The sequence below is a fragment of the Siphateles boraxobius genome, unplaced genomic scaffold (genome assembly GCF_051911475.1).
Source record: "Siphateles boraxobius isolate OS27281-9 unplaced genomic scaffold, OSU_SipBor_1 19, whole genome shotgun sequence".
Classification (NCBI taxonomy): domain Eukaryota; kingdom Metazoa; phylum Chordata; class Actinopteri; order Cypriniformes; family Leuciscidae; genus Siphateles; species Siphateles boraxobius.
Genome location: NW_027508799.1, coordinates 16,411,650 through 16,435,003, shown reverse-complemented (window position 1 = coordinate 16,435,003; position 23,354 = coordinate 16,411,650). Strand labels below are relative to the sequence as shown.

The 23,354-nt window shown below is 38.0% G+C and overlaps 1 protein-coding gene across 3 annotated transcripts in view; it reads left to right on the top strand.

Annotated features, from left to right (window-relative positions):
* Window positions 1–23,354, top strand: part of iqsec3a (IQ motif and Sec7 domain ArfGEF 3a) — a 184,502-nt gene that overhangs the window by 100,127 nt on the left and 61,021 nt on the right. For all 3 annotated transcript variants that reach the window (XM_077233998.1, XM_077233997.1, XM_077233999.1), the window contains one exon: window positions 10,915–11,076. In XM_077233998.1, coding sequence (XP_077090113.1) covers window positions 10,915–11,076 — 162 coding nt within the window. The remainder of the gene's footprint in view (window positions 1–10,914; window positions 11,077–23,354) is intronic.

Sequence of the window (23,354 nt, the reverse complement as noted above, 5' to 3'; positions counted from 1 at the left end):
GAGACAGAAGGTCCCTCCTGATTGGAATCGCCCCAGACGAGCTGTTGAGGAAGGATATTTGATCTGAGAACTAAACTCTTGTCGGCCAACGAGGCACTATCAATAAAAGGGAACACCCTTGTTGACAGACCTTGGCCAGGACTCCTGGGAGCAGTGCGATAGGTGGAAACATAAAGACGCATTCTAAGCCTTGTATGGGCCATGGCGTCCAGACCCAGGGGGGCTGGGTGATTCAGAGAGAAGAAGCATACTGCTGTTTCCTGTGAAGAAAAGAGGCCCACCTCTGGCTACTTCAACATTCAAATGCCCAGGAATGTAAATCGTCCTGAGGGATAAAACTTTTCCTGAGCTCAAAGCAGAACCTGCTGCGCTAGCCTGATCAGATGCCACGAACGCATGTTGGTGACCAACGTAATATTATCCACCTGCACTAGGACATGGTAGCACCTTAGCTGCTGGAGGAAGTACTTCAGGGCTAGAAATACAGCGATCAATTTGAGGCAATTGATGTACCAATCGAGATGATGACCTCTCTAGATCTCTTGGGCTGAATAACCATCTAAGACAAAAAAAAAAAGACAAAAAAAGAAAGCGTCTGTTGTTTGCATTGTGACAACAACACATGCCTAGAGTAAGCCCCAAGGTAAGGAACTGGTTCCTCACGATTCGGGTGAATTGTTGTCACACAGAGGAGGTAAAGGATCAAATTTCCAATCGTTTGAGAGGAGAAGACCAGTACCTTCACCCCTTCCGATCAGGCGAGGGGTGTGTGAGAAAGTGAAGTTAGTGGAGAGGTCAGCAGGTGTGGCAGTGTCCTCTGGTATGATCCAGATCTCAGGCAGGGCCAATAGGCTGAGACCTGAATGACTAGAAATAGATGTAATGAAATCAGCTTTGTTTACAGCGGACTGGCAATTCCAGAGACCAATAGGAAAAGAGAATAAAGTACTAGAAGACACCGGAAAGGTAGACAAGTTGTTAGGATTGTACTGCTTCCTACGTGTGACATTTGATTTACGTATGTTAGTAATAGTATGGATTTAAAAAAAAAACAAACACACATAGTGAAAGAGAGGTCACTAACAGAAAGATGAGAAGAAAAGTTTTATAGAAGAGAAAGGAAAAGAAAATAGTACTCTTGTGCCGGTGTCTTTGCCCGGTGAATCGCACGGGTCGAGTCCAATTATATACACGCCTAATACCTTGTTATTGAATTCAGCAGGCCACACCCTACTACTTAGCAAAGCGAAACTCATAAGACATACGATATGCACGGCAAACAAACAAACGCGACTTCAGCACGTGCTTTACCAGGGTTAACACAGTAAACAAAACAAAGTTTCCTAGCAATGATGAACCGCGCTAAAATCTAATGAGAAAAGTAAACACTTACAGACTGATGTCATCTCCTGTTGCTCGACTACTTCTTCTAACAAGATCTAGCAAACACGGTAGAATACTTTAACTGGCTTTGGCCACGCCCTACTACTTAGCAAAGCGAAACTCAAAAGCTAAGCAAGATGCACGACAAACAAACAAACGCGTCTTCAGCACGCACTTTACCAGGGTAAACACAGTAACAAAACAAAGTTTCCTAGCAAAGAAGACCCACGCTAAAATCTAATAAGAAAAGTAAACACTCACAGACTGATATCGTTTCCTGTTGCTTGACTTTTTCTTCTGTTTTGACACATACTATTCAATGTACTTATTGTGTACAAATTGTAATGGAAAACACTTTTGTTGCTATTGAGGTGGGATATGAATATGGTTGGGTGATATGGCTGGGTTAAGGCAGTGGTTCTCAAACTTTTTGGGTCACGCCCCCCTTTAAATCTTTAAACCCCCCCATTAAAATAAAAATAGAAAGATTATTTACATTGAAAAACATTCAATGAAAAACTGGAATAGTTTCACTTTTTGTAATGTAATTGAATCATATAACAGTAATAGAGAATAATAGATCAGAACTTAACTTTTAATTTAAATAAACAAAAACATTTAAATAGTTCAGTGATGCTTTGGATGAACAATATATAAAAGCGGCAATATAGTGTATAACAGCTTTTGACAGCGCCTCGCGAGCTCAGCTTCTTGTTGGTCTTCTCACCGGAACACGTACAGAAGCGGAGTGGAACGCACAATAGCAGCTTGTGATTCGGTCCGCTGAAGAGGTGTTTTTCTATGGCAAGAAACTTCTATGTTAGGTTTGTTCAAATGGTGACAAGTTAACGTTCTGAAAAAGAACGATTCAGTGTAATCGTCGTTCAATGCCGCTCGATCGTTCAAGGCAGAGCGCTAACCGCTATTCACAAACTTGAAGTCTTGTTCAAGTCTGCAACCTGTCAGCACACACACCGTTAGAAAGCTCTCTCTCTCTCCTGAACAATGCTGTCGGATCCAAATATGGTCATTTCCTTTTTATCACCAACCAATCGTGAAAGTAAAAGGGGGCATTTTACTCTAAATGCGCAATCTCATTGGCTGATGCTAAATCTTTAAAGCCCTTTTTCTCAAAATGACTGTTCTCTCATACTCCAAGTCCAAAATCTCCAGTTCAGTAGCACCTATATACACCAAACTTTCCAGTCTTGTACCTAGTTATATTATGAAGACATATACAGAGGGATTTGTAAATATATTATTCCTAGCCTGATTTATATAACATTTTATTCCAAAAAACATGGCGAAAATCATTTTTTTAAGGCTATTGACAGTATATTCTGATTTACAGGATAACGAAAGTAGATATCCATAAATCCCTCTGTAATTTTTTCCCCATCTAATATGTGAACACAATGAAAAAATAATTTTGAACCTGGCTTTGTCCAATACTCAGATTTCGTTTGTTAAAATATATGCAAAATAGCGCATATTTAATTAGACAATGCCTCATTTGCATATTTAAACATTGAATTACAGAAAACTTGTAATACATTTTTTTCTCATCTTAATGTAGGTAATCAACTGGCAAAGTTCCATGGTGATATCTGCTAGTTAAAAAAAATACCCTATTCACCCGTAGTGTCTCACCTTAAATGTAATTAAAGGACTTAAAATAAAGTTAGTTCGCTGTTATGTGTCCTCTTTTCTGTGCACCATCTTTTTTAAAAGAAAATTGAAGATCCCACCCCAATATTTGAAGAAATAGATGACTTTTACCCTAACTTCTGCATTTATTTCCCCATGACCTTGCAGTGGCACTTCAGGGTTATTTGTAGTTCCTTTAAAGCATTGGCATAATCTGAAGATAGAGAGCCTAATTAAAAGTTCTTCATCGGCTATAAAAATTCACTGGGGGAATATGGCTTTACAAAGTTAATAGCTTATTCAGATAAAGTACTGCTTTTCTGTAGTAAACCATAAAAGATCTCCATGATTTCCCTTTCATTGTTGTATCACCGTCTAAGGTGAAACGCATTGTTCTTACCTTTTATGAATGAATTTTGTACTGAAAGTAATTGTGTGCATGTAATAGCACAGGCAAACAAAGGAGTAGATCTGAGTCATGAGTGAAAAAACAGCAACTTTAAAATCCCATTTCCTGACAGCATCTAACAATGTGTTTCTGGCGTGGTAGCTTATATAACTTACAAATAGGCTTGGAGCTACGCACAGCGGCTCTTTGTCCATCTAGCAAAAGGAAAGGTGCATAATCTACAGATTTATTTTCCATCTTCTCCATATTAAACCTTGTTTGCCCTGCATTGATGGTGGCAATATTCACGGTAGAAAGTAACAGAAGGGATACATCTGCTTTTTGGGTGAGTGAATGTATGTGTGTGCTTGATTATGAATCAGCTAGGAGGGCTATGGCTGCCAAGTTGAGTGGGAGGCTGTTTATTTTCCACCTGCTCATCAGATTTCTTTTATATAAAGAAAATTACTGATAATTTTGAACATATGGCTAAATCCCATAAATAACTCAGCTTCAACTGTCATTCAAGAAATAGTTTGCCCAAAAATGAAAAATTTGTGGTCATTTTTCTCATGTAGTCATTTTGCTCTCATCTACCCTCTTGTTGTTCAAAACCCATATAATTGCTTTCTTCTTTGGAACAGTTTTGTCAATGAATAATAAATGTTTTGCGTTTTCAAAAAAAAAGGTCATTTTTTTTTACATTTTGTGGAAAAAAGTGTTCATTCGAGGGTACGTTTACACAGCAACGATATACTAAATACAAAAAAGTTTTCCTTTGCATTATTTAAAAGTTTCACCTACAGATGAAAACATTGTCAAAATGATCCCCATTCACACGGATCTGCCAAAACGACTAATAAAACGCTGTATTTTTTATGCCAGGCCAGTAGTTGGCGATGTCACTTTGTAAAGAATTTCACAAATTCACTTTTTTGTAGCTTACACAGAGACGATAATGCTATCATTTTCAAAAGCATGCACTTTCAGACCTGTTTTCAAAGTCTGTGTTTTCAGGCCACCAAAACAAATAAATAAATAAAAATGGAGATAAATAAAAAATAAAATTAACAAGTCTCTCCCTTACTCGCATGTCATCAGCTCAAACAACCCGACAGATAAAGATAAGCCAATTTTTAATCAAATGGAGGTTTTGCTTCAAGAGAGTGAGTGAAAAGAGAGAGGGGTTGTCATTAGTTCCAGCAGTTCATTTTCTGCAGGGTAGCCTAATACCTGTGACAGCTCAGACTGAATATAAAGCAGGTAGGTGTGTGTGTGTGTGTGTGCTCTGGGACGAGACACTGAAATCTGAGTTTGGATTAACAGAGAGATTTGGGGACTGGAAAGTGCTTTCCCTAAACAGATAATTAGGAGAAGGATTAGGGGGGCTAAGTGCAGTGAGTGTGTATATGTTGGAAAGAGCATGTAAAGGACATATAGAGGATGTTGATGTGTGAACAGGGGACGTTCGTAAGTGGAGTATACCACTCTAAATTGGGTTTTCACCTGCCTCGTGAACGGAATGGGAGAGTTTCTTTTTCTCAAAAGAGAGGAAAACAGCAGGAGAGCGGAGAATGGAAAACATGGAATGTGTGGGTTTGAACATAGATATTTGATTCTGTCTGTGTGTGTTTATGTTTGTGTCTAAAGAAAGGAGACTGGCCATGATCACCTCAAAAAGCTGCACTCTTCCTGTCTTGTAAGTGTCATGTTTTGTGCAGGGCTTGTGCCAGCAGTTCACCTGCCCCTTTTTTCTTAAAATGCCTGAATAGAATCAGAGCAGAGATGTTAGTTGAGTATTAGGTGAATGTAGCTTATGTAGCTACATGTAGCTAAAGCTCTTTCTGTCTCTCTGGATGTGAAGATATGTAGACATTTCTTCAAATTGAAGTACTTTTGGCCCTGTGTACTTTTAGATAATACACCCCCAAAGCACACCTTTTACACTCTCACTAGTTTATTTAATTGACACTTAGTGCAAATAGCCAAACTTGCGGCAAAGGCAGTTTTCTATTCACACCGTCTTTGCTCAGACTGGTCACCCTTAAGGGATAGTTCACCGAAAAATGAAAATTAGCCCATGATTTACATGATTTGAAAGCCATCCTAGATGTATATGTATATTCTTATCTCAGACTGAATCAATCGGAGTTATATTAAAAAATGTCCTGTCTCCTCCTAGCTTTACAATGGGAGTGAAAGGCTGGTGAAAATTTGAAGCCCAAAAAAGTGCATCCATCAATTATAAAAGTATCCATATTGCTCCAATATAGGCCTTCTGAAGTGAAGCCATGCGTTTGTGTAAGGAATATACCCATATTTTAAACTTTATAAACTATAATCACTGGCTTCCGACAGACGGCCATGCACATTGATTTTACGGTGGAAGACTAACCCCTGACCCCTATGCACACTGTAATGACAAACACGGAAGCTCAGAGGAAAGAGCAAAACAAAACACCGGTCACAAATTAGACATTCTTAAGAGAAATGTCGGAGGATTTCTATATAATAGAAGAGGAGCTTCAGTTTGTTGCACAGCCCTACTTGTTTAAACCGCGTGAGGTGTCTAAGCTTTCGATACTCCTACATATCATACATGAGCCACGGGTTACTCTTGTGGCGCAAGTCACGTATGTATGCGTAGGGCTGGACGATTTTGGCTAAAATCATAATCGCGATTACGATTATTTAACGATTATTTAAAAAAAAATCTTTCTCATGTGTCAATGGCAAGGCTTATACTGTAATTATGTTCACGGTTATTTTTTTGAATGAAAGAATGCATAATCGTATCTTTGTGATTCTAAAATAAGGAAACACACAGATAGCTTTTAATGCTTACTTATTAAATATTTCAAACAATTGAATCAAACAAAGCATACAATGCTTGAAATAAAAACGTCTAATAAAAAAGTAATTAAGTTTAAATGTAAAAAGAAAGTTTCCTCAAAATGTAGAAAATAGTTCTTTTTGCAAACAAAATAAATTATTGTAAATATTGCCATCTTAAAAGTAAAACATAACTTGTATAAAACTAAAAAAACTAATCCTTTTCATATTGTGTAGCATTTGTAAATGCTTGTGTTATCGAAACCTGCTTTGTGGAGTGGAGGCACTTGTTGCTGGGTGTTTGTCAGTCTCTCTCTTTTTTCGCGTGTTTCTTTGGTACAAGCGGCTCCTAATGCTGAGTTGACTCAGTTTTTGAGTTTCCTTTCACACAGAGATTTGGGAAAATACACGGATAAAGTGGCCCGGGATTTGACCCGAGTTCGTTGGTTCATTCACACTGCCAGTGATTTTCCGGAATCAAGAGAGTGCGTTCAAACAGACACGCAAAACCCGCAAAGACACGTGACATGTCCCAGCGGCGTCTATAGTTTGCTTAGAGCTGCGATTTCTCTCGAAAAACTACGCTTGTGCATTTTTTTCTCTGATTCGATCATAAACTAGCGCATTACCAACCGTTTCACGCTGGCGAACGATCCCGGCCTAGCGCCATCATTACGACACGGCACTCACTACGGCTTTTGTTCACACAGCGCGCGTTCCGGGACTGAACACGGCAATGATACTATGTCCCCAACCTGGCATCAATCCCGGGTCGTGTTTGCGTTCACACAGAAGGTGTTTGTTCTGGCAATTTCCGGGGATCAACGCACTGTGTGTAAGGGGCTCATGTTGCTTCAATGTCGCAGACTGGACGGGGCGTAGTTACGTGACTACACACGTGGTAATATGTTTTAAGGGGTGAAGTACATTAACACACAGTGGACTGAAAAATTAATAGGATTAAAAAACCAAAATAACCGACATGGTAAAATTACGTCGGTTATAGGCTCTGAATTTCGGTTTCGAATATTTTTCGATTAATCATCTATGTATGCGTAGTATGCATACGGTTGTCTGGCGGAAGCTAGTTATTTTAGATTACAAAGTTATAAATATGGGTATTTTTCTCACAAAAACCCATGGCTTCTCTTAACCCTCAGGGGTTTGAGGTTTTCTGGGTCCTGGAGGTGTTCTCACATGCTCTGACATTTGTGCTTTTTTCAGTTATTTACAAACATGTTAATGGCAAAGGTGTAAATTCACTCTATATAGCACAAACGGGGCTACCGTAATATGTGAGCAACATGTATGTACATGTTTGTATTTTTGAGAGAATATTGTTTATGCATGGTTATTGAAAAAAACTAAAACTTAAAGTGTCTGAAATAAGGCCACAAAACACATACTAAATATGTGTCTACAAGACTTTTGACTAATGGCCATTGTTGCCTAGAGTTTTTGCTTCAAAATGATCTGAAAATCATCCAGCCTAATCATTTACACAAAACAATACATTGATTTAAATTTTATAAGACACCTTTTGTTTGGAAATGCAATATGCGTGGAGGTGTGTTCACACATGAGAAGACAAAGGCCGGATAATGTGCCACACACATAATGAGCTGCAAATTAATTATTATTATTATAGCAATATAGTTTGGATGTGTTCATGTAAATTTAATAACATGTTTACTAATGTAGATGCGAGAGTGAATGAACGGCACAGACACGCGCTGTATAACTGTAGTAAACAAAGCGCGCGGTCCTGTGCCGTTCATTCATCATTTAGCCTACACACAGACACGCAATTCATATTTAAACAGTCTTTTTGCGGTTTATAGACACTATTCAATATCGTGATTACAACAACTTAGAATAAATGACTTACTACATCAGCTGGATCCGTTGCTCCTCGAAATGAAACTACCAGCACTTCTGGTACATTTTCCAGGGTTATTAGATAGTATTATTCCTCACAAGGTAGGGATACGCTGTGTACACAGCGGTAGTAAGAAACTTACCAAACATGATTTTATAATCCAGCTGGTGGGCGTTGGCATGTTTGCATGGCTTGCCTTAGATCATTTGCGTTTGAATACCGCGCGCTCTCCGTGGGCGTGGCACATTAACGCGTAATGAGGTATAATGAGCTGGAAAGAAAAATACTGACATCTCTCTCTTTTCATACAGATTACATAAACTGAGAATATTTGTTTTTTTTATATAAATTACTTAATTTAACAGAAGAGAATTTCAGCTTCATAAAGAGAAATCTCTCCTATCTCTGTGACAAGTATTGACAGAGTTACAGTTCATTTTTCGGGCGCGTTTCAGAATGGACCTCACTGACAAGAGAAGGTAAAACGTGCATCATGTTTATTTTTCTTTATTTGACAAAGCACAACACTTTTTTTTTATTGTGAGTACCCACAAAAAAATAGAAACACTTAACAGGATGTAATGATGTACAGCACTTATATGTAAGATCAAAATCAACATCAACAGAGTAATTTGAGTCTCTTTTGCACTGATAAGGAAAAAAGTGAGCTGGTTTCGCCGGCGAGGGTTAAGAAGGCCTTTATTCACCCCCGGAGCCGTGTGGAGTATTTTTTATCATGGATGGATGCACGTTTTTGGGCAATTTTCAGCCATTCACTCCAATTATAAAGCTTGGATTAGCCAGGACATTTTTTAATATAACTCCGATTGTATTTGTCTGAAAGAAAAATGTCATATACACCTAGGATGGCTTGAGTAAATCATGGGCTAATTTTCATTTTTGGGTGAAATATCCCTTTAATACAAATATCATATTAGCCATCATATTATTTCTTTCACTTTTATGATATTTATAATTACACAGACACACACACACACACACACACACACACACACACACACACACACACACACACACACACACACACACACACACACACACACACACACACACACACACACACACACACACACACACACACACACACACACACGAAGAAATAAAATGACAAAATTAATAAATAAATCCAAATCGTGGAAAATGTAAAGACTGCCCATTTTAATATCAGTAAGATACTCTGCTCACTTCAAATTATGCTATTTGAAGTTTATTTAAATATGGTTTTAATAACAAAAAAAGTTATATCAATAAGTAATTCATTTAAAAAACTAGTCCCGTCCGAATAGGGCTTTTGTCTGATCTTGTCTATGTAACAGTGGTTGGTCTGTGTATCTCCACTTTGTTACCCTGAGAAGTGTTATTTTGAGTTTGATTTAATTAAAAAGAACTGCGTGCAATTATATCCAACTCTTTTATTTTACACGTACACGTTATTATTTAATAAATAAATACATCAATTCATCTGTATTTTAAACACAGGACACTTTCTCTCAATGGAAAGAGCTAAACTTTCTAAATTAAATTCATGCATCTAATGTAATATATTTTTAACATACAGTTAACCAAGCTTTCTCCATCACAATAAACAGACTAAAGAAAAACAGTATAACCCTTCCAGAATCTAATATCATTCAATTGCATATCATTTCAATGCCCTTACAGTAAAACATAGTGACAGGCTTTTTATTGTAACTGACAAATAGGCTGTTCATAATATCATGTTCCCCTCAGTAAAGATAGACTGTGTCAGCAAGAGTCGTACATTTATTATAAGGAGTAAATCAGTGTAATGAATAGGGAAGAAGCTGTGAAATAGGGATATTGTAGAATGCAGTCAGCCAGACGTGGTTTTCTCAGCATGTGGACGAATGAAAGTTTATTGGACCCTCTATAAATCCATGTACTTTTTTTTCCCCCTGGGGCAAAGACTTAGCAATGAGAATGCTGACCAAAGGAATAAAGCAACTCTATAAAGTACAGCCGAGAAGCTTCTTTCTGTCCCTCGTTGTCACTTTTATTGTCTGAAGGCAGGAAAGCGGTCACATTCTGGATATTGATAAGGCACTGAATGGAAAAATAGAGGTTATTAATGCGCACTTGGCTTCTGAGGAATGTGAAGGTGTCTCTCCTTTTAAGAGAAAGGCTTCCAGTTTCATCCACTTCCAGTTATTTCCGCTGTACAGCAACTGTCCATTATTTTGCTTGATATTGCAAACTGTTGTTTGTTATCATAATCATAAACACTGGTTTGAAGCGCAAATTATTTGATAATTTACTACCCTTTGTTATTCTACCAGTTATTAACTACAGAGGCTAATGAATCGGTGTTGCTTCTGTGTTTCTAAATAAGGTGAATAAGTGCACCGTAGGACATCATAAAATTAGTCCATACAACTGTTGATATATTCTAAAGTCACACAATAGCTGTGTGTGGGGAATAGACTCATTTTTTAATTGCTGTTCACTAATAATCTTCTGTTAACTAATAATGTGATAACAGTACTAATATGTCTGTACTAATGGTTCTCTCTCTCTCTCTCTCTCTCTCTCTCTCTCTCTCTCTCTCTCTCTCTCTCTCTCTCTCTCTCTCTCTCTCTCTCTCTCTCTCTCTCTCTCTCTCTCTCTCTCTCTCTCTCTCTCTCTCTCTCTCTCTCTCTCTCTCTCTCTCTCTCTCTCTCTCTCTCTCGCTCTCTCTCTCTCTCTCTCGCTCTCCCAAATCCCTACTCCCATCCACTATCTACCTCTGTTTCTGTGAATCCAACAGAAATCCAGACAAGGGCCTCCAGTTTCTCATCTCTCGTGGTTTCATTCCGGATACACCTATAGGTGTGGCGCACTTCCTGCTCCAGAGGAAGGGGCTGAGCCGACAGATGATTGGCGAATTTCTTGGCAACAGCAAGAAGCCGTTTAACAGAGATGTGTTAGAGTGAGTACACGAAAATCCTACTATAATCCATAGCTCAAGAAAAAGATCAATGAGAATCTGTAGCTGTGTGCAAAATATATCGTAAAAGGGAGAATATTTACACTTTTAAATGGAAGCAATTGTTTTTTTTCTCTGTGGATTTTGGAGTGTCCTGGCATTTTTAATGAGATCTCCCTTGGCTGCTGAGCTCCCACAGTCAAACTACAGAGCTTTATGGTCTCTTAAATTATGCTCTCTTGAGACCTCTTAGCAGAATATGTGCGTGCGTGCGTGCGTGTCTGTGCAGTGCAGTCCAGTATATATGAGGTTTCTGAAGTGATGATCTGCTAGCCCTAAATGAGTAAATACATCTATTCTTATATTAGGCCCTGTGTAAACTTAAAGGTGCTGTTTGTAAGTTTTTGACTGCAAAGCATAAAAATGCCATAATAGGTTTGCAGATATTTTGGAAACATGCTGAGTGCACACATTTGTTTCTCTGAAAAACAATGATAGAGCAAGTTATTTTACTTTGAAATGTGCGTTCCGTGTTGGAATGTCTGTTTTTGTTTTGGTCTGTGTGATCTCGCCCAATGCCAGTTCACACAATAGTATTCGACACCCCCGGGATGCCAGTTGGCGGAAAACACAGCATATTGCAGCCATGAAAGCCAGCGAACAAACTGGGTCAGAGATTGCAGATTCTACCCGACCTAAAAAGCCTCCGCACCCATCTAAAAATCTCTATGAAAGGGAGCATATTAAAACGTGATATCAACTCATCAACTTAGTGTCAACTCATCAACTCATCAAGTCTCCTCCCCTTCCATTGTCAATTGCGCTCATTCCTGTTGCGTGTCCTCAATCTGACAACCCGCGTGAGCATCGGGTGAGTTTGAGATGGAGGGTGCGGGGGAAACAACTCTCTCCAATATTTTGAATTTTGACTGCAGTACTAGTTGACAGTCTCACATCCTGCACCTGTAAGGTATCTGAAGCATAAAATCTTAAGGAAGTTTTAAAGTTAAGTCTTTAAAAAGTTGGCATTTAAAGTCCGGAAAGTAGACAAAGACAACAAACAAAGAAACATAAACTTCATCACAGAGTACTACTAATGTATGATTTCTTTTGGTATAATGTTTTTTTTTTTTTCGAAATAAAATTAAATTAAACATGAGTATTAGATCAACAATTTAAACTTGTGTCACGTGACCCGTGAGCATGATGCCAGCATAGCGTTTTAGCTCTGCTTAACCCTACTCATTTTCGTTATATGTTCAGGGTTTTTTGCCAATTACTCGACATTTTGTTTTACGTTGTGACACTGTGTACCGACAGTATGACTACTCGTCAAGGTATATCGGACGCCAAACAAATGCAGCGCGTTTTTTTTTTTTTTTTTTGTCTCTTTATGGGTACAGAAACACCTTACATGGTTACCTGGAATGTTAATGGATTGAATAACCCCATTACATGTACTGCTTGTTTGGATTACTTGCAGAGACACCAGGTTGATCTTGCATTTATCCAAGAATCACGTTTGAGGATATCAGATGTTCAAAGGTTTTGTAACAAGTTATTTTTTGTAGCCACTTCTTCTTCATTGGATACTAGTAAATTGAGGGGCAAACTGGTTGTGTTAAAACGAAAGCTTCCATTTAACATTGTTGAAAGATATAGCAGTGAAGAAGGTTGAGTATCGTACATAAAAACCGTTATTGCGGGTATACATTTTGCAGTTATTTCAATGTATGCCCCTTCTTAATTTGATCCAAACCTTGTTCCTACACTTACCGTATTTTCCGCACTATAAGGCGCACTTAAAAGCCTTTAATTTTCTCAAAAAAACGACAGTGCGCCTTATAATCCGGAGCGCCTTATATATGGATCAATTGGTTAATTGAATCAATTGGTTAATAACACTCCACGTTATTAAATTCGCCCGCGAACTCGCGCTCGTGTCCATCTTATGCCCGCTCTGTCACACGGCCAGTTCAACCTCGTATAAATCAGGTTATGCCCGCTCACGAGCGCTCACTCTTACTAACAGACATACGAACAGACACACTGTCCCCGGCGCTGCTCGCGCATCACAGAATGTTCATAAAGCGTTCCCCGTTCACAGTAACCGGGTCGTCTCATTCAAAACAGCCAGCTGTTGCTGTCAGCGAGCTGCCGCACATGAATACTCATATGAGTCAGGCTGCGAATGTAAGTTACGTGCCCGCCCCACGTGCTCACGCTTACTAATAAACGCCTCGCCTCCGGCGCCGCACACTCGCTACAAAACTCTCAGAAAATGTTCCCCGTTCAAGCCAAGGTTACCGGAGCGTCATATTTGAAACAGCGTGCCATCGCTGTCAGCGAGCCGCCGCACATGAATACTCATATGAGTCAGGCTGCGAATGTAAGTTACGTGCCCGCCGCAGCGCGCTCACGCTTACTAATAAACGCATCTTTATTAATACTACTTACTAATAGCACTACAAGCACATTATATAGCACATCTAGTGGATGCATAACGCAAACACAGTCAAACGTTTGACTGCAGTATCTTTTGCGCCTTATAACCTATATACAGTTAATGTTCTAAAATAGGTCATTCATTGAAGGTGCGCTTTATAATCTGGTGCGCCTTATAGTGCGGAAAATATGGTACTACAACATTTCTGCGTAGTCGAGATTTTTTTTATTATTATTGGTGCTTGTATGAACGCAGTAGTTGATATTTCTCTTGATCGTTCTTCTGTGCAGAATCACCCAATGCAATCTTTGTCATCAGCATTCTTGCTTAACGATTCCTCTTATCGGTTCCGCTCGTTGCAAATGTGTCATGACGTCACACACGCGCTACGTTGTTTTGGTTATATTTCACGCGAAAAGACGAAAATACGGTCACTTGCAACACTTGTAAAATTTCAATTTCATCAAAGGGAACTGCAGAAACATTTGGCCACAAAGCTTGAATTTCAATTGACGCGAGTGTGAGTAATTAAAAATGCTCCAACTACTTTAAAAGCCTACATCTGGGCACATTTCGGCTTTTATGTACAACCTGGTAAGCACGACCTGGAGAAGAGACAGTGCGTGTGTGCTCATGTCACGCACAAATAGAATATGCAGGAGGTAATGCCACTAACTTGAAATACCACGTTAGCCGTGTTCACTCGAGCTGTTATAACGCCTGCAGAGTCTGACTGCTTTAGAGTAAGGATGAGCTCCAATATCATCCGGATCCGCAGCCAAAAACAAATCATCAAGTATTCTGTGTTGTTACGCGTGATTATAAATGGATGATCGTCTTCAACAACGGACTCCTTGACGGATGCGAGCGTCTCAGGGTAACATACACTGATGAATGAGCGCTGCTTTTAAATGAACATTTCTTTAAAACAAAATTGATTTGACAGAATTTCATTTTCTTAAAGGCATAAACAGACTTTAGTCCCATGAAACTTTAAGTGGAATATCACTGTTTCTGTCACTGCGACTTCCCGAACAGGCGAACACACACACACACACGCGTGCGCACGCACACATCCCTTTTGAAGTCAAATTGAAAATTGGATGCAGTGCATCGTAATGCATCGAGATATCGAATTGAACTGAATCGATGACATGATAATCGTAATCGAACCGAACCATGAGACCAGTGTAGGTTCAAACCACTAATACTCTGTGCTGTGTCTTCTGATCAGATATTAAAGCGAGTTAATACAAACAACACACTTGTACTTATCCCTCACCCAATGAGAATCGATAAGAGAATCGATAAGGAATCGAATCGATAAGCAATATCGATAATGGAATCGGAATCGTTAAATTCTTATCAATTCCCATCCCTACAGTTCACCTTCTACTCTACTAGACAAAGTTATTCTAGACTGGATTATATTATTATATATCATGCTTCATACTCAAAAATACAGTGTTGATATAAAGGCGTGCCCTTTATCTGATCATAGTGTTGTTTCAGCTAAAATCTCTCTTATCTCTGCACCTACTAGGGTATCACGTTGGCATTTTAATACCACACTGTTGCAGAACAAAGATTTCTGTGCAATGCTAAAAGAGGAGTTGAGTTGGTTTATATCGGTGGGCGATCCCCAATTTCTCTGGGACACTATTAAGGGTTGTATATGGACTTCCTCTATTTCTTATGCATCCCATTTAAATAAATCTAGATTGAAAGAAATAGGTATTCTTGAATCGAAAATAAATAGCCTAGAGAATCGTCAACAAATTTCCAATTCTGAGGATGTTCGGCAAGAAATAAATGTGACACGCACAGAATTAAACTCACTGTTAAGGCATAGAGCTGAGTTTTAGTGGTCGACCGATATGGGTTTTTTGATGGCCGATACCGATGCCGATATCTTAGAGAGCAGGGTGGCCGATGGCCGATATAAAGCCGATATTTATATGTATATATCAAACATATATATATATATATATATATACACACACACACACACACACATATAATATATATACATATATATATATATATATATACACTTTGTATAAATCAATACTTAATAAATTAGATGAATTTAATAAATATTTAAAAATAAACATGCTTAGGCCCTATACTTTAGATGGCAACTTCTTGAATCTGCAATCCTATTACAGTATTTTTTACAAATGAAGTAAAGCGCACTGATAAACATATTTTTTTTACTTTGACTTTTGACAAGGTAACTCTAATTTTACATACAGCACACAGTGAAAACGACATGAATATGATACAGTGGGCAACTGGATATAGCACAGCATATTTTAAAATGAAAGATTTAAAGTTTTTCGATCGCATCTCCTGTGAAGCTGATCTTCCGTTGGCATTCACTCACTTCGCACGGACCGTCACTCGCAGGAACACGTTTATGCAGGCTACAAATGCACACTTCACAAGATATCACAGCTGGATTCGATTAAATCTGCAAGGTTTGTGAAATTAAATGTTTATTAGATATTCAGAGATTTGTTTAAATTATGTAAATGCGCATTTGCTGAATATTGACGGTAAATGAGAAAGTATTTTAGCCTGATTGTTTGGCTTTTCGGTTACAAATAATATAAAAGCAAACGCATTACTTTTTCACATACCATTTACTTTCTTTGATTAGCAGTTCTGTAGCCACCGGTTCTGTCTAACAAAGTATTAGATATGACTGACAGAGACAGAGAATGTGAGTGAGCGCTGTGTGATCAGATTCAGGCACTGCCTTTCTCTTCTCAGGTGTGGTGTTCTCAGCGCTGCCCGTCAAAATAAAAGTCTGCAACGCCGTCAAAATAAAAGTCCCGCTTCCAACACATCGGCCAATCAGAAAAACTTGTCGGCCGATGCCGATATTTTAAAAAAGCCAAATATCGGCCGATATATCGGCCGTGGCGATATATCGGTCGACCACTACTGAGTTTTTAATGCAAATGGGTTCGAAGAACCTATTATTTTAATGGTGCTTAGCCAAGTCATCTTTTAGACTAAGGATTGCTGAAAAATATTCAAATATTATGGCAATTCAATCTTCTAATGGTTTGTTAAGCGAACCTAAAGGCATAAATAAAGAATTTAAAGATTTTTTATCAGAATTTATATACAGGTAAGTCGGACTCAGATTTGATCTGCTGTAAGACTCTGAGCGATAACTGTCTTCAGGATTTGACCCTGACATGTCTCTCAGAAGCAGAGGCGGCATCCTTGAACGGGTGCCTTGGATAAGTTAAAGGATGCTCTTTCACTTACGAAAATGGGTAAGTCTCCTAGATGGGATGGAATCCCTCCTTAATTATATCTTTCTTTCTGGGATCAGCTGGGACAGCCTTTGTTAAATATGATTCATCATTCCATTCGAGTGGGTTCTTTTAACAACAGTGCTAATATGGCTATCATTACAATAAAGATGTGACTCAGTGTGGTAATTATAGACCGTTGTCTCTTTTAAATAGTGACGTGAAATTGTTTGCTAAAGTTTTGGCCTCACGTTTAGATGCAAATTGGTACATAACGATCAGACTGGTTTTATTAAATCTCGCCTTGCAGCTGATAATGTACGCCGGTTATTGCATATTATACACACGGCTAGTGGAATGGACATAACGTGCGCAACTATGTCCCTGGATGCTGAGAAAGCTTTTGATAGGCTCGAATGGCATTACCTTTGGTCAGCATTGGAATAATTTGGTTTAGGCAGAGACTAAATCAGTATGGTTAAAGTACTATATCCCAATCCATCTGCGGTGGTCATGACAGGTGGCATCACCTCTCCAAAGTTTTCTATATTATGTGGGTGCCCAGATGCCCTCTCACCACTCCTGATTAAATCTAATGTGGCTTTACCATATAGATTACAGGATTTGATCTTATTGCAACATTCCGTTAAAGAACGTGAAATCCCATAATAACATATCTCCTTTCTACTTGGCAGGCTGCCTCAAAGTTTTCCCATAATGATTATAATTGCCATGCCTATTCCCCATTATTCCGTTATCATAAACTTCTTTCAGTTAATAAACCTTTTGTTTTCTCTGACTGGAGCGATAGTAAACAGTGTTTTGGCCGATGTTTGGGGGGGGGGGGGGGGCAATGGTTTACAGTCCTTCAATGATTTGTGTTCAAAATATAATGTACCGGGCACCTCTTTTTATCTTTTTCTGCGCTTAAGATCTGCCATGCTCGTATATGGGTTTCCTTGGAGCTCTAGTATTCCCTGTCTCACCTTGCATAAATTGCTTACTTCATATGAGGGTACAAGGGGTATGGTTCAGTTGTTGTATATGTCGTTTTATGAGGCTTCTTATAAAAAGCTCCCAATTGAGGACATTTGGTACAAGGATATTAATGGGGCTGGCTCAGAGGACAGTAATAACATATGTTGGGATTCAATATGGGCAAACCTCAAACATGTCTCTAAAAATCCTAACCACCTCTTGATTCATTTCAAGATGATTCATAGATATCATAGATATCTCACTCACTCAGATTTTCACCTCCCCTACAGGTAACTTTAGTTTGAACAGGTGCATATGTACTGTCAGGGTTTGGGTAGGTGGAAGTAGCGAGGACTCAAGTGCAGGACAATGTGTTTTTTATTAAGTATAAAATTAAAAAAAAAAAATACCCCGAGGGGGAAAAACAAGACAGGTAGCAAGACTTTACAGACTGGACTTGGCAGGAAACAAAAACATGAGGGTACCTTAAACGACGAACCAGCACAGGACTGAAAAAACAAGGAGAATAAGTAGGGAGAGCAAACAAAGGAGGTAACGAGGGAGGACAGGTGGGGCAAATTAATCAATAATCAGGTAACGATGGGAGGGGCTGGACAATCGACAGGAGAGCACATGGCACAAGGTAACATACATGACAAGCTATGTGCTCACACCCAACATGACTAAAACAAGAATGGCTTGTTATTTGTTTTACTGGCCATGTCCTTCCACAAAATGAAACATGAAGATGCAGCTAATGAGAACACTCATAAGGCAAGTGTTCACACTTGACATGACAACATGAAAGCACACAGCTAGTGAAAAACACAAGCTGCGTGCTACACAGTACAAGACAAAACATGACATGAAAGCATGTGGCCTACACAAAACACAACACAAGTGGACTGAAGAGCGTACTGCCCGAGCGAACTTGAAACGGCATGCTCACACGACAAGACAGTGCGCACAAGAACGAGCGTAAGCTCATCATGTGTGCTCACAACAGAAATCAAACACGTGGAGCATGGATGTCTGAATCCCGACACAGAACACCATGCCCCACACATGTAACAAGGCACGTAGACAAGTGAGTGCACGGCTCGAGCAAGCTCGAAACCGCACACTCAGACAAAGACGAGACAAAACCAGCAGAGGTGGAAAGAGTAATAAAATATTCTACTCAAGTAAAAGTACTACTACTTCAATGAAATTTTACTTAAGTACAAGTAAAAGTACCGGTCTAAAAATCTACTCAAGTAAAAGTAAAAAGTAGCTCATTTAAAATTGACTCAGAGTAAAAGTTACTGAGTTACTTTTTTAACAGTGGGGGGTGGGTGAACAGTGTGTGGGGTGGGGTGGGGTGGGGTGGGGGCACTCTCCCGTGTAGGGTTGTAATGGTATAAGATTTTCACAGTATGGTAACGTCTCAGAAAATATCACGGTTTACAGTATTAATCAAATAAATAAACTGTATTATTAAATTATGGGTATTATTATTATTATCATCAGTTAAAATGACAGTTAAATTAATGAAAACAGGATTTTTTTTGGTTGAACAAATGATTTTATTATAACAAACTTGAAATCATTTGTTTGTTTATTAAAATTTCAATAAAACATGTCTAATCAATTAAATTCGATAATTAATAATGACTTAGATTAACAACTTATTTTTAACATTAATAATTTATTAAAATGTTTAAGAATAATATTGTCCTATGAAATGTATTTTATTCATAAAATTAACGTTTCTTTTTATTAGGGGTGTAACGATATTAGAACCAAACCGAAGAACCGCGATACAGAACCCACGATTCGAATAGCGATACTCTCATGGCGTACCGAACACGCCCCGCCCTGCAAGCTACCCCGGCCCCGCCCAGCCCGGCTCATTGATTGGACCTGGAATCAGTGTTGCCAAGTCCGCTTATTATAAGGGACTTTGGGCTTGTTTTTCTGTAAAGTCGTTTACAAATATTGGTAGTCGCGGGTCGCGGGTTTTTTTGGGCTTGTTTCTAAAGTGTAGTTGCTTATTTGGGCTTGTTCTCAGCTCGTTGTCAAGCAGATATTTTCTATATGTTATTTAAACGTAGGAGTTTGTCTTGCCTGTTCCCTCTGTCTCTCCCCTTTCCCTATACAGAGTTTTTTCCCACCCTCATCCTGCTTCTAATTGGCTCTGACCCAGATGGCAATGAGTACTAGCCAATCAGAGGCAGAGCAGGGCAATCGTTTTTTTTTTCTGGTTAGGAAAACGTCAGTGAGTGACGTTTAAATGAAAATACGTGCGAGTCGCGACCGATGGTGACTGGACTGTAGGAGAGTTTTTATATATAAATTATATTTTAGATATTATAGATATAGATATAATAGTTTAATATCGTTTAACCCTTTAACTGTCACTCCCCCTTTTTTCGCATAGAAATGAAAATCACTATTCAAACTTAAATGGTTGTAATTCAAGAATGCTTTGGAATATAGACCTATGGTTGGTCTTGTTTTAAAGAAGACATTTGCATGATTAATGTTGAAGTGAAGTATTATGAAGTTATGAAAGTGAAACAGAAAAAAAGTTATACAAGTTTGAGTTTATGAAAATGAACAATGTAAAAACATAATAATTTATATTTTATATAAAAAATATATATTACAAAATATATTTTACTGTAAAACTGCCAGAAAATGTAAGCCAAAAATCTGAAGAAGTTGTGTTCCAAATTTTAGGTTGATATCTCAAAAAATGAGCTTTCAGTAAGATTTTATTTGGCCGCAGTACCAACATTTTTCACTAGATGGACAGCCAAGCTTCATTACAGAAGAAAAATAAACTACCGTGTGCACAGTTTTACAAAACTAGGCACAGTTTACCAATCTGTGCACTTGGATGTAAATTGACAATCTGTACCCACAGTTTAAAACTATCTGTCACCACGGATTGTAACAGTAGCAGCAGCGCGGAGTAAACGCGATCATCTCTTCCTCAGTTACAGAATAAACATGAATGGACACCTGAAGGTATGTTGAAAAATACAGTATACTTACTGAAAGGCATCATAACTCGTGTAATCGCTCAATCAGTGTTTCATCAGCGCAAAGACGTCAATAAAACTGCATAGCTTGTCACTAGCATTATATTTACCTCAGCAGGCTAGTGATTCAGTGTCCACAACTTGTTGGTTCCTAGAGAAATTAACTCTTGCACTAAATAAATGCACAATATTATCCTATATATTATATTTTACTTAACCTGTTAATTATATCTTGATTATTTAAAGTACGTTTAAAATATCTTTAATGAAAATGACAGCAACTGTGTAAATTATTATATTTCAATAGCAAATTAGAGTAAACTTAATGCAAAAACTGCCTTATGTTCAGTTTACATGTTTTCATACAATGTGTTTGGTGTTGATTATTATATCTAAAAAATAAATAGCATCTAAATTTAGGCTCTGTTGTTAACCTTTAATGTTATAGTAATGTGCGGCTCCCTATACAGCATTAGCAGATTTTTAATCCTTGCAAAACGTTTAATTGTAATTGAATTAATTTAAAGACAAAGACACCATTTTTTTAATTAAACCACTGTTTAATTTTTTTTTTAGCTTTCTAAACCGAACCGAACCGTCAAAACCGTGGGAAAACCGAACCGTCAGTTTTGTGTATCGTTACACCCCTACTTTTTATGATTTAATCCAAATATATTATCAAAAACGGTGGTAATCAAATGTAAATTTAAACTTGTGTCCTTTTATTTTTTGGGGAAGCGCTGCAAAAACAGATTTAATAAATTAAACCATGGACAAAAAAAAATATTCCTTTAAATAATGTTCAAATAAAATGTATTATTATTGTTGTTGTTATTATTATTTTGAGAAGTAAGCTACGTTCTACTGTATACCTACAATAGTAATATATTTCTGTCATAATTTCTCCTAGTAAAACCGAACTTTTATTTTGACGGGTTGTGAAGACCTGTTAAAAGTGTATTTGACAATGGATTTTCTCAAATAAAATTATGAAAATGCTCATTAGGCGTTCTCTCAGAGCAGCTCTGGAAATGTTTATGTATTCATATCCTCAAATTGTTTGTGAGACGCTGAAAACACCATGAACTTCACGAGTACTTGAGTATGTAAGACAAATGCAGCTCAGCAGAACAATAGGGTTATATATTTACTTGCAGTATTTTTGTGATTAGCTTAAATATTCACAGACCATGTCGCGATTGGATTTATTGCACAGTTCTACTTTCCATGTATTCATCCATCCATTATTTTGCATGTTTTACGTGACATCTGCATTAAGTGAATTCCATTTTCATGACTGGATTCCGGGATTCCCTTTGCATCACGTAAATCGGGACATACCTTTATCTGCAGGAGGGATGGTGTCCTATATCCTCTTTTTGCTGCCACTTTGCGTCCAAATTTTTTGCAAATTGGATATCTATCCTCGAGGACAACCACGCTTTTTTTCTACTTTTCATACTGGCCATAATTCGCTTGGCGCTTAGCTTTCAGCTTCAGCTGGGCGTCACCTTTTTTGCGCGTTTGTTCTCCCGCCCTTCAATCAATTCAGTAGTTTCCAGAGTGTGTGATTTTTTTTCACCCCCCTTGTATTATTATTTTTTACTCAGTAACGGATATGATTTCAAATGTAGCGAAGTACAATACTTCAAAGAAAACGTACTTAAGTAAAAGTAAAAGTACAGATTTTAAAAACTACTTTAAAAAGTAGAAGTACACAAAAAAACAACTCAATTACGTAACGCGAGTAAATGTAATTCGTTACTTTCCACCTCTGAAAACCAGTAGTGTCAGAGCTCTGTCACAAAACCAGGAAATGAACTAGACAGAAGTAACAGAACCCTGACAGGTACATATATTCACAAATTTTGGAGACAGTGTTAGAGTGATGTTTATGTTTATCTGTATTTTTGTATGTTAAGATTCTATAAAACAATAAAAAGTTGATCACAAAAAAGAAATGTAGTTGAACTACTAAAATGACAAAAACTAAAACTGAAATAATGTAAAGCTCAATAGAAATATTATAGAAAAAATAATAATAAAAAAGGCACATAAAATTAATGAAACTTAAGATAAAATTAAAATGAAGACTGAAAATGCATACATAAAAGATAATTTAAAGGGCCAGATTTACTTACAGCTTGCCCCAGCACAAACCCTCTTTTGGCGTTAAAAAAACTACTGTCAGGATTTACTAAAGACACGCAGTCTTAGCACTAAAAGGCGTGAACATGGTTATTTTTGCGCCTGACCTTATTGCATATGCATTTGTAGGAGTTTCTCTTTCAGATGCAAAATGTATGGGAGGAGAGTATTTAAATGAATCACGCAAGGTGATTTACTAAGGTTTTTCGCTCGTCAATGTACTGGTGTTTGCACCATTATTTACCGCCCCAAAAAAGCACACCTTAAACCAGACGCTAACTTATAGATTGCATTGGTCATTATGGAAATGTTCCAGCTGCGTCTGCCTCTTAATTTGCGCGTCTTCAGTAGCCACTCCCATTTGCTCTGTTTTGGAATTGCACTCTCACACTACAGTAGTTTGCCCTGTTTAGT